The sequence below is a fragment of the Aythya marila genome, assembly GCF_965140915.1.
Source record: "Aythya marila genome assembly, chromosome: 4".
Lineage (NCBI taxonomy): Eukaryota > Metazoa > Chordata > Aves > Anseriformes > Anatidae > Aythya > Aythya marila.
The window spans coordinates 33311767-33324592 of record NC_139045.1 but is presented as its reverse complement, the minus strand read 5'-3'; the positions used below and the strand labels follow the sequence as shown (position 1 = coordinate 33324592).

General features: G+C 34.9%; 1 protein-coding gene across 4 annotated transcripts in view; it reads left to right on the top strand.

The window, feature by feature from the left end:
- The window catches only part of DCLK2 (doublecortin like kinase 2), an 86288-nt gene that overhangs the window by 44451 nt on the left and 29011 nt on the right, over positions 1 to 12826 (top strand). For 3 of the 4 annotated variants that reach the window (XR_014317376.1, XM_082758983.1, XM_082758985.1), the window contains exons 4-6: positions 18 to 119; positions 1444 to 1494; positions 4515 to 4609. Coding sequence is in view for 3 of the 4 variants with exons in the window: in XM_082758983.1 (XP_082615109.1) it covers positions 18 to 119; positions 1444 to 1494; positions 4515 to 4609 (248 nt within the window). In the remaining variant the exon portion in view is untranslated. The remainder of the gene's footprint in view (positions 1 to 17; positions 120 to 1443; positions 1495 to 4514; positions 4610 to 12826) is intronic. The other variant, XM_082758984.1, reaches the window with a different exon arrangement.

Genomic DNA, 12826 nt, shown 5'->3' with positions numbered 1-12826 from the left:
ATCTGCTTGGTTTGTAGAATGCCGTGTTATGAAGTCGTCTTATTCCCGATCATCTGGTATGAGGTATTCTGGGTCCAAAAGTCCAGGACCTTCACGTCGAAGCAAATCACCTGCCTCAGGTACAATTTCTAAGAAAAAGATAAACACATAAAATGCATGAAATCTAGGATTTGTTTAATGGATTGAAAAGGCTGTTGGCTGTATGTGAAATAAAAGTGCCATGGTTTGTTTCCCGAGGTAAAAATGCTTTCTCAGTTTCTCTCATAGATATAATACTGATTTATAAAAAAATACACATTTATTTTTGAATCTTGAAAAGAAGTTTGTCTTCTATTTATTAACAGGCATACAAAGTTTCATTTTATGGAAACTGGAATATTTTGTATTAATTGTATGTTTGGGATATGCTTTCAGTGTGGTACTTTTTTTTTTTTGAAGACAATTAAGTACAGGATGACTATGTGGTTAAATTGACGCTCATAGAATATAGCCTTAAAACTTTTGAATTTGGAGTTTTTCCTATATAAGACAAATATTGTCAAAACATAGAATTTTGTTGTTTCAAGTAATTTTAGGAGCTGTTCTGGAATATTTTTGCCCATTAACAGAGATTTATTTTTTTTCTTGTGCTTTCTGTAATTTCAAAGAAGGGTTCACATTGTGTATATGCCAGAAGTTTGACTGAACACCATAAATTCCAAACACTGAGCCTTTTATACAAATAAGTAGAAGGGAGAAACTTGTTTTTCCTTTTTTAGTTCTGCATTTAATTTCTAAATATAATAAAACTTAATTGATTTCTTTCCCTCAGACCTGGAGAAGTAGCCCTGAAATCAAACCATTGAATATGTAAATATACAATGCTCTGTTTTGGTTGTAACTATATGCATGTAAGCTCCTGTGCGTGCATTCAAAACTGCAACATGTTTCATATTCTCATATCCATATCAATATTTATTTTGCTTAACTGATGCTGGTTAAAGTCATTTTCTGTCTGTGAGTTCTTTAAAAGTGGAATATTTATCATCTGTTTATAAAGTGTGAAAACTGAAAAGCTTCAAAGGAGGATTGTAGTAAGAACAAAGAAAAATAAAAATGTAGCATGAAGGGCGAGTTTCACCAATGATACGCATTTCATGCGATCCTGTTAACTCCAGCAAGATTGCATGGGAAATCTATCAACAATGTATTTTATGCAATGTATTTAGAGATCAGCACTGTCATTTCCTTACTTACTTCTACTTGGACACATCCATTGGTTAGGTTAATTTGAAAAGTTTATCCAAAGTGTCTGGTATTTATCCTTCTATTTACTTGCCATTTTTTCTCATGTAGTCTTTAGTTATCTTTATTTTCCCTTCTTTCTTTCATGCATGTTCAGAGCTGTTTTAATAACCTTTCTCCTTAATGTCTTTTTCCTTTGTGTCAAATATATGAGTACAGTTAAGAGGGGTGGCCACTACTCCAGTGCATATTCTTCAGCAAAATCCCCAGGTGAGCCATTATTGTTATGGCTATATATCACTAGTCTGTCTCCTTCCTTTCCATTCACCTTTCCTCTGCATCTGTCAATATTTTCAAGCTTGTAACACACATTTTGCATATGGTGAGCCAGAGACTCTAGTGTTTTTGTTAAAGTAGATTTTTGAAAAAATATAAATGATGCTTAATAGTTGCTGGACATCTGTTAATGGCGTCAACCTTAAATTTGTAAAGGTGTAATCTGACTATAAGTAGAGGAGCATTCTGAACAGCAACACATTTGTATTCTAAAGTGTACAATAACAGAAAATTTCAACCAGTGCAAAAAGAAAGGGGGAAGAGCTGACAAAAAAGTGGTGCAAAAACACGTGCCACAGTTTTTCATTTTATTTGGTTTCTTACTCTCCTTTTTCTTCTTTTGTTATTTCAGCCTAAGCTCTAAAACCCTGAAAAACCTCTTTGCACTTTCAGTTTAAAACACTACAGCTCTTAGAACTAATGTGTGCTTTCACTAGCAAAAAAGTTGTGACTTTGGACTACTAGAAGTTAACTATTTAAAAGGTATTCATATTTTTTTCAGTTTTCAAGGTTCTGATATGGTAAAGAATTGTCACCTAGTATGTACTATTTGAAGAATAACAGAGAAGGTATTTTTCTGTATGTTCAGGCCACTACATGTGTAGTAAGAAACCTCAAAAGAACTTATAGTTAGAAAATAGATAACAAAGGTAAGTTTTGCATATACAAAAAATAGCAAATAAATAGTAGCAAACAAGTTTAAGTGCTACAAACAAATACAGGTAGCTTATGTGTTTTGTGGTTTAAAAAAAAAAAAACTGCTGTAAAAAAAAATAAAAAATACAGCTGGAGTACTGTGAGGGTGGGATGTTCTTTCCTAGAGAGTTATGGGAGAAAAGTTGATGATGTTGACTAGCCAGTCTCACAGGTACAGTTTAGTGGTTCTGTCAGTGCTTTAAAGGAGGATACTGACTTAGAAACAGATAGAGATGTCTTACAGTATAACCCTCAATGGTCAGACTCAGGAAATACTGACTTTTCAATGAGCTTTATAAAAAGAATTCGTGAATAAAGAAGAATTGTTTTGCTCCTGTAGATGGTCATTTGGAAGCAGATTCTTCAAGTGAAGTATCTCATTTTTGTTCGTGAACTTTACGGATCAGAATTTACCCAGTGGCTAGAGCAAATTGTATATAACCTTTCAAGAGTAAGAAAACATAAGATAGCATTTGTTAGCCCTTTTCATCTTCATACCTAAAATTCTTTATAAAACAATGAAGTGTTGATATGCCAAGTTTAAAGAAGGATATCTAAAACAAAATGATGAAAAATAGTGTATTTAGAGATCTTCACGTGGGACATAGGCTCCTAAATTCCTTTAGCTTCTTAAAAAATGCACTTAAGCTGAAGTAACTTTGCTATTGCTCTTGCATGTAAAGCTTGTTAAAGTCAAAAGTAAAAATATCCTAAGAATACCAGATGCTTTTTGCAGAAAAAAAAAAAAAAATCTTAGTCATGTAACAGAGCTGGGAATGTAAATCGAACTTTTAAGATTTCAAGACAAACTTATTCTGTAGCTAAATGCTAATTAGTTGTATCTTAAGATACTTGAGAGAGAGACAGTGGTGGACAACAGGGATTTGTGGAAGCTACAGTGTAGTCAGCCTGGCCTAGTGATAGATAGACTACCTATAGATAGACTGCTTAAGTAGAAAAGGTAGTATTTAGGAAGCATCTTCAGCACTCTGAGAATGTTGGGGTACTAGGTTAATAGATACCTATAAAATAAAGTCAATAATGTTCATTAAGAAGTGATGTATAACCTGTGATGGACTCCTGAGTGTATAAAGAATGTGTGTAGATGTAACCATTATTTCATAATTTACTTTGTAGCTAATCTTCTATTTATTAGAGTTCCTTTTTAAAATTTTTCTGACAAAAAAAAAAAAAAGATTCTTCAGCATGAATCAGCTGTGAAACCTTTTATCTCTTAAATTTCTGCCTAGTATTTTTCCTCTCCTAGGAAAAATGAGGTTCAATTAGAGAGGAAATAATGCTACATCATATTGTGCATTGTGTGTGATGAACAGTGTGTTATTTTCATAATGAAATTCATCAGTCTGCTTTTTCAGAAAAATACAGGGACTGACCTAAATGTTAGTCAAATTACTGCAGGTACAACAGGTGTTGTACCAGACCTCTCTGGAAAAGTGGACTTAAAATGAATGAATTCCTGAAGTCAAGAGGGGACATATTTAATGTTTTCATAAAATACTACAAACAGATACTTCAGCTTCTCGGAAATTCAGGAATTACCTACTAGCTTTTAGGTGTTGGTTTGTTTGTTATTTTTATTTTTTTAAACTATATCATTTTTTTCGGAAATTCTAGTCAAGTTCCATATCAGACAAACAGCTCATACTTCTTGTTTGCCCATTTTGCTTAAAACAAACAAACAAAAACTTAAAAAGGATAAAACAGTACAAAAAAGAGTATGTTCTCTTAAATGTTCCACCTGAAAAGTAGTCATTGATACAAAAAGGAGAGGTGGACTGTTCAACTTACATGTTTATGAAGACTTTCTCTTTCCATAATTTATTGTGATATAACACAATATTGTGTTATAATAATATTGTGTTATTAATAACAATATTGTGTTATATCACAATAAATTATGGAATTTAAAGAGATTATGGCTATTATTTGTCCAAAGCTCTTGCACTGGCAACGTACAAAGCAGGCTTTTTCGAACTCTGGAATGGCGATGTGTTAATCGTGTGTTGTCTTGGTCTGATATCCAGCCAGGGTTTTGGGGGAGCAATTGTGTGTCACATGTGCATGGAATTTATTCCTAAATGCTGATGAGTCTGTATTGATCTTTGTATACAGACTTGAGCGATACCTCACGGAAGTATGTTATGTTTAAAAGCAAGTTAGATGTTGTTTTTTGTTTTGTTTTGTTTTCCTTTTACTCATTTTTTCTTTCATTTGTTTGCATTTATTGCTTCGGCCAGTTAATGGAACTCCAAGCAGTCAATTATCCACCCCAAAATCTACGAAGTCCTCCAGTTCTTCACCAACAAGCCCAGGCAGCTTTCGTGGACTCAAGGCAAGTAGCAGAACCATCAAAAATACTCAATTCCCTTATTAATGGAATGATGTATGACAGTAGCACTGAAGAATAGAAAGAGTTGTAATTCTATAGGGCAGCCTTGCTAGTATGATTGTTGAGTTAAGGTGGAAAAGAGTGGTGAAGTAAGATTTTTGTATTTTGTCTTAGGCTTGCAGTATGAAACTCAGCTTAAGGAAGGTCAAAGATAGCAATGATGGCTTGAATATGTCAATTATCCTTCAAATTTTCCATTGTTTTGTAGATTGTAGAAATTCCCTGAGTAATTTATATTCCCTTAGGCTATATAAATGTAGTATCCTCTTCTGGATACCTTATAGCATTGTAGCATTGATCAAAATTTCATCTGAAGCACCCCTCTTCATCCACAGCACACAATTTCACCACTTAATGCAATCTGAAAAGCATGTGAGGTGTTCCTTTGGGAGCATCCTGTTGTCTGGCAGCTTTTTCTCCGTGTTGCACCAAAAGAATTCTCTTCCTCTCCTACTTAAAAAAATGGCAACATTTACAGTTCTCAGAGGCTGCTTTGAGCCTTTTGCTTGGTAGAATAAAAGGAATGGTCTGGAGCACAGCAGAGCTGCATTGTGCAGCTGTCCTTTCAAGGAGAATTTTCTTATGAAATCATCAATTGCAGCCTTTGTGGAAACGCATTAGATGGTTCTTTCTCTGATTATTCTGATAAAGTAATAGCTCCCACTGGTGAACACAACAGTTGTGAAGAGGCTGTACATTCTGCAGAAAACTGTTGTCTTAATTAAGGGACTGGCAAAAGGACGTGATTTGAATAGTATTTAGTGTGGGGTTTTGACATGCTAATTGTTGCAACATCTTTGCCTGTTTTTCAAGGAGTATCACATTGGCTTCTGCCAGGCTTCTGTAATAATTTTGAGAAAAGATTTTGATTCACATGTTAAATTTCAATATATATTTTAGTTGTTTGGTTCATTGAAGCAATTTAGTGTCGATGATCTGTACCATTCTGTAGCTACTCTTTCTCCAAAGCTACATGGATTGGTCTCTCTCTTTTAAAGCATTTTTCAAGAGCAGTAATAGTTCAGACATTGAAAATTATAACTCTGGTCTTAAAATTTGTCTGGATAGCTGTCATATAAAATTTACGCTAAGCTTGTCAGTGCTATATTTAACACATGGTCTTTTTTCTTTCTTCAGTGAAACTACAAGTTTAGAAACTAGATAATTTGGTTCATTTTTTTTCCTGCACTGTCTAGTCTGCTTTTAGCAGATTAAGGCTCCATTAATAAGCAGATAATTATGTTAGTAACAAGCAATTTTCAACAAAGTGGACATGTCCCATTTCCCCTTCACTGTCAACCTCACAGAAGTAAGCTGTTGTACACTTTCATTTTGGAATTCTATTGGTGCTGGATATTAATGGGTTTTTGTGTCAAATAACTCATTCCTCTATGGCCTAAGAAAACGTCAAAAACTAATTAATCATCTTAGACCTGAAGTAGTGAGTACCTCTTGTTTTATCCCATTGGGGTGCATCTTTTCAGTAGGAGGATCCCAGCTGCGCTCCTGAGACTAAAGACAGAGAAAGTTAGCTGGTGAATCTCAGGATAAATTCCAAAAGGATGAAGTGCACCACACAGTTTCTTGCCTAGAACATAAAGTTCTAGAAGTAATATTTTTGTATTACTTAATCAACATAAAACCAGTAACATGGAAAGCATAGCTTTATGCAAAACTAGATTGTTTTAAGAAAACCATTATTATTTTTGTAGGATTGATCTTGGTCAGTTTATTGAGAAAAACAGGGAAAGCAGAGATCAAGTTTAATTTTTTGAGATTATTGCCTTACTCTATTGTTAAAAAATTCCTTGTTGCTAAGACTGCATCACTGCACAGACAAGTAGTCTGTCTTCCTGTACTTATTTAAAGAAGGTGCCATGACTGCAGTTGAATGAAAAAGTAGATAAAAATAAATACTGTGGCAGACAGTGAAGGAATAAAGTATATTTCTGAGATTTTTGGCTTTGAAAATGCAGTATTGTGGTTGCCTTGTTGTTTAGAAAGCATACATGTTTATTTTTGTAGAGCATGAAACAGGAACACTTAGAGAAATGTTAAAAATACAATTTTATGTGAGCTTGAGTTAGCAGGAAAAGGGAATAAATCCTGTAGAGAGCAGGCCACCAGAACAGCTACACACAAACTGTCCTTTATAAACAATGTTGCTTGGAAAGACAGAGCAATATATGAAATATATTGAAATACACGTCTATAGATTAGAAGCTAGCTAAGTTGTTTGGAGATCAGCGTAGATCTAGGTGATAATGCTAGGTATCAAGGCAGTAAACTTATAAAAGATACTGGTTGTTACAGCAATTTTTGTCTCAGTCTTAGGCATCGCATCTTACGTCATATTCTCTGCATGCCACTTTTCCTTTAAAGTAAAATCTTTTCAGTCCCCAAGGATTCCTTCTGCTTTACAGCACTTAATCAGAAGTGGTATGCTCAGGCACAGATCTCCTTGCAGGAAATAGTCCTGATGAACAGCCTATCTTTTAAGAGAATGGCTTTTCTTCTGCCTCTTTTTCATTCTCCTACTAGAGTACTCTTGTGCTATTAATTGTTCAATTCATACAGTATCCCAATGCAACATCCCAGTTTTGCAGAAGTGTTAAAAAAAAATTGTACTGGAGTCTGAGGTGACATTGAGGTCCTAGGAATTTATACTATGTTTGCAGAATAATAAAAACTACAGAATTTCCCCACAACCCCAAATAAATGCCTTTATTCTAGTAAGTGAAAAATATGTATGTCCTTTGAGTACAGATGAGTAAAATAATTAAGGGTACTCATTAAAGAAGCCCACACGGTTGTGTGCTACTATGTGTTTTTGTTATTCTTTATTTTTAACCTCGCAATGTTAGCCCATTACTAAGCATTTGACTTTGCAGAGAGTTTGTTTCAAGGTAAGGATTCAGATATAAAAGGTAACAGGTAAGGGCATGAAGTAAATGACTGCTCTGTATGATAAGCTTTTTTGAGCTAATGTGCTGAGCTTTTTATCTTTCTATTAGCTTTTCTATGGAGATTAAAAATTGTTCATGGATTAAGAAATAAAGGTAATACTGCATTAGTTGGCACAGGACAAATGACTGAGGTGTCCTTTTTCTGTTCTGTAGACAGGTGACAGTTGAATGCTTTAGCGCTTTATATTTGGTTCTGTGTGTTACAAAGACCCAGCTTTGTAACGCCATTAGGGGTTACTGAGCATGATTTATACCATAAAAATGATCAGTTACTGGATTAAGTATGAGATTTTGAAAAGTGGTGTTACAATATTGTCATGCTTACTTGCATGCATTTTGTTGTTCCCTCTTGAAAATAAGTACCATGAAGTCTTGTCATCTCTTTTTAAAGAAATAAAATTTTACTAATAAAGAAGCGTTACAGTTAAGGCATTTCTTAGAAACACAATGCTAAATAGTAGTGTTTGCATTTGTCTAAGTATTATTTTTTTGACTGATTGACAAAATGACCAAAACAAAAGGATATTAAAACCCGATTCAACAAATACCATAAGCACTTGCTTAACTTTAAGCTATTGAGTAGTCCCGTTTACTTGAGATGGTTAATGTACTTAAAGTTAAACATGTGCTTAAGTGATTTGAGAGATTAGTACCTTACCTTCATCAAGGCTTTAATCTTCAGTATTGTACACGTGTCTATCTGTTAGCAATTGCATATTAAGAATATTTACAAGGAATTATCCAACCTAGGCAACAGCAGTTCTCAGAGGAATTCTTTACCTGTTGCCTTTGGTGAAGTTACAATCCACCATCCTTCTCGCTCATAGAGCGGATGAAAAGAGTTGGATAATCTCTGCTGGAAAGGAAACTGATGCTTTGCACTCAGCATTAAGTCCTCTCACCTCTGTCTGGGGTTCACTAAAAGCTTTACATTATGTGACAAAACTCAAAATCTCTTTAGGAGAAAGGGTAAATCTTGGCATGATTCTTCAGTGTTTCCAGAACAAAATGCATGACGTAATAGATATGTAATACCATGTACGCTCAAATTAATGCTAGCAAAATCACTAAATGTTAATTGGCTTTTTTATTGTTACAAGTATAGCTCCTTGATATAGGTGGGGAACTAGTGATGTTGAGTTTCACTTAAAAATTAAGAAGTTCTTGTATATAGTTTGTCTTAGAGATTTTGTTAGTATTGAGCATTACAATAAATACCAACAATATCTAGCCAGAAATACTAATTATATAAATATGATTTCATTTGTTTCAAAATATCCTGTTGCCCTTTTTTACCACAGCTTTTCACAGATGAGTTACAGTGAAACTGTGAAAGTGTTCCCAGATTTCAGAGAATGCTTCTACAAAGTTATTTCACAATTTCACTAAAATATTTGTAGTCTACAATTAGATTCATCAGCAATTTTAATTCTTTCATGAAGACAGAGAAAGCTTCTTTGAGAATATCAAGTTTTTCTAAAACTTTTCTCAAGGCTTGAGAGTTGACATTCTCTTTTTAGCTGTCAGTTGAAAGACTACCTCAGTAATGCCAGATCAGAACTTGAGAAGAAGTTAACAATATTAGACTTTTGCTCAGTTTGGACAGATAGACTTGGAGGATATTACAGGACCTTGAAATATTAGTAATAATATTTGTGTATTTCTGACTGGAATTTTCTAAACAGAAGGGTGTGGGTGCGTGTACACATGTACCACACAGATCTGTTTGTTTAGCACATTATGAATGTTCTGGGGGACAAAGGCAGTACATTTAGTGTATATCAGACATAGCATGAGGCTGTTGAACAGCCATAAGAGGTCTGACTGAGGTCAAGGAAGCACTCGCATGTACACATACAGGACTTTTGTCGACCTAGCAACATGATGGCAAAAAGTCCTCCGTTTCTATCCAGACAGGCAAAATAGACCTTTAGGTGGAAAGCTGTAACATTACAGAAAAACATGCTCTAGAAGGCACCATCCAATATAGTTGCAAGAAGCTGCCCATTCAATATGTAAAAATGCCCCAAACATTTCCACAAACACCTGTCACGGACAATTATTCTACCACTGAGTGTAAAGATTTGTCAAATAAGGTACCATTCTACTTCAAGAGAATATGGGTTTATCCCATGTGTACTCTTTCTCAGACTCTTGTGAGATAAAAAAATAAAATCCCACCAGATGTATGGTTATATGGGTTTACTTTCTCTACCTTTCCATTTTAAATACAAACACTAGATTTACATTTTTTCTGATGTATGGAACTGTTTTGACTCAAAAGACTTATTAAAAGTCATCTGTACTGGACCAGTAGATGCAGCTTAATTATAATGAAGACTGACAAGCTGCTGGTTTTTTCACTCCTAAATCATAGACTCAAATTCCAAAACAGATCTTAAGGGACCCTGGCCAGTCCTTCTTTGCTACTTATCCATCACGTTACATTTGCATACTCATTTCAGTTCATGCTCTTGGACTCTGTGGTGGTTTAAAGGCTTTTATAGGTTTTGTTTGATCTTTTTTTTGTTCTTTTGATTTCTTATCATTAACTTAAAAGTAGAGAACCTGATATAATATCTGGCAGGATGCAGCTGTCTGGCATCAATAGACACAGAATACTTCATATGTCTAAAAAAAAAAAAAATCCTACAGTGCTTTAATTAGTATTTATCTGTTACATATTAGAAATAGGTGTTCTACTGTGAATGAAGTAATAATGTTGTTTAGGGGGTCATTAAACAGGAGAATTCTGTGGACAGCATTGAATATTAGTCATACAGAATTTAGACTTTCTCTGTAGAAAAAATTTTTTGTTGTTGTTTTTTCACCATGTTAGCATTCAAACTTCTTGAAGTATAAATTATATTTTATTTCAAATTATATATCTGGACAGCATGCTAGAAATTTCTTCTATAAAATAATTTCATTCCTTTAAATAGGTTTAAAGATAGTTTTGCCTATTTGGACACCAGAACTAGTTTGAATAATGCAGAATTTTTAACAGATTGGATATTAGCAGAGATGAAAGGGAGAATGCTAAATGTCAGTTGGTTAATTAACATCAAGGCACAGTAGCCATGTTAGGTACTAGAGTAGGTGTATTATATTCATGGATATGACAAAAATAGGTTGAGTGTTTCAGAGAGAACCGTGTGTCATATTGGTAAACCTGGTGACATGAGCCACAGTCAGTCTATATAAAATAGTGTAGAGTATAAAGAAATATATTGAACATTTTTATGAATCTGAAAAAACGTTTCCACAGAAAAGTCATCTCAGTGTATTTCTGTGTGGAAAAACAAAACATAAAAATACAATAGGGCAGGTTTGCTTGCAACCTTTTATAGCATACTTAATTACTCTGTAAATTGATTTGCAACTAGTTTTGGAAACAGTGTTCACTGAGACATTATCAGTGTCTCTAGCAATTGTATTGCATTGTGCATTTGGTTCTGGCTGTACTGTTGAAACAAATTACTTGTGGGGAGACAACCTGAGGGAAATAAAGGCAATAACTGATATGTCTTGTATTGCATAATGCATAATTAATAATAAACACCACACGAGTGACTATCAGCATTAGGTGTACATGGCCAGTAGCATCCCCATTCAGAGGTGACTGGCTTATTTTGAAAAGATGTTGCTGCTCTGCATTACTACATGAGCTTTTGTAAACAAGAAGTCAAATTCTGCCTCAGGTCTGAGTTTTCTAGGATTTGCATATGAGTGAGAGGGTAGATTTAAGTCCTGTGCACTCTGAATTTATCATGTGTAAGGGAAGCAGTATTGAAAGAGAGCAGTAGTGTTGTGTGGATGGGAAGAGAGGAGAAGGAATTGTTTCCAAGTCTAATCTGCAGTGGGATCATCGATTTCATCCATATTCACTAGTATAGTATCAAAGCAGCGTGTATCCTCTTCTCATCTCCTTGCTAGTTTGGGGATGACTAGTGAACCAGTCAAGTGGGATACCAACAGTGGAAGATACGCCAAATACTACATGTCTGGCTACTTAAATGATTAGAAATTACTTTCTTAATAATATGTACTTAATTATGTGTCACTTGTTACCAATTCTGAACTCTTCCCAACCTTTTCTAGCTAATCAAGCACCTCACAGACGTCTTGAGAATTTATTTCTACTATGCTGTGTCACTGTGCTATGTCACTGGTATGGTTTTGCTGATGAGAAACTGAGACCCTCAGACCCAAAGCTTCCAAATTACATATATTGTGGGTTTGCTCTCATCTCTAGAACCATGAGGTAAATTATTGGCAGAGCTAAAGCTAAACCTTCTGTTTCAGGTTCTGATCCAGCACCTCTGCCACAACAGTAGCAATATTTTTTTTCCTTTTCCTATCCGTCTTAACTTTTTTCCTGCTCCTATTTGCTTCCTTCTTCTAAACGCTGTGGCCAGAAGGAATGCGCCCAGTCACATTCTAACCTGATTACAAGGATGGAGGAAGTTGGAAATGTGGGCTAGGTATTCCCTTGTATTGTCACTCACTCAAAACCCAGAATAGTCATAAGCAAAAGTTTTAGTAATCTAACGCTTTGCAGTGATCTCTTCCATTTTCCCTGCTTCATGCTTGAAAAAGATGTGACTGACAGGTTGAGAAACTGACTCATAAATGTGCATCACTGTCTTTTAACCCAGTTGTCCTTGCTCCTGGTCCTTTTTGAACAAATAGATTGTTTACAAGTACAGCTACGTAAACATAGCCTGGTTTATGATTTTAGCAATGAGTAGTAGTAGTAATCGTAGCTGCCTGTTTGCTGTTTGTTCCTACTTCTTTGCCAAAGATGCAAACAATGCTGGTAAACGGCATTGTTTTAGAGGTTCTGCAACATTACGTTGTACAGCTTCTAGTTACTGTACCTTTAGCTGATCTGGCAGCTCAGCTGCCACTAGAAACTTAAGCATTCATTAGCATTTCATGAGCCTTTAGACAATATCCCTATCTGTCAATTCAGTTCTTTCATTGACAATAGTGTTAATGATTTAAAATATTCTGCAGTGTAACCAGACAATGTCAGCTAAAATGGGAAATGCTGCATTTGCATTCCCGGTATCATGCAAAGCCATTTCCACAGACACTGAGCTTAAGGCAGAGAAGCATTTTAATCCTTGATGTGGTGAGCAGGGAGAACTATTATAATAGCCCATGAAGAAAACAAGGTATTGGAACTTAA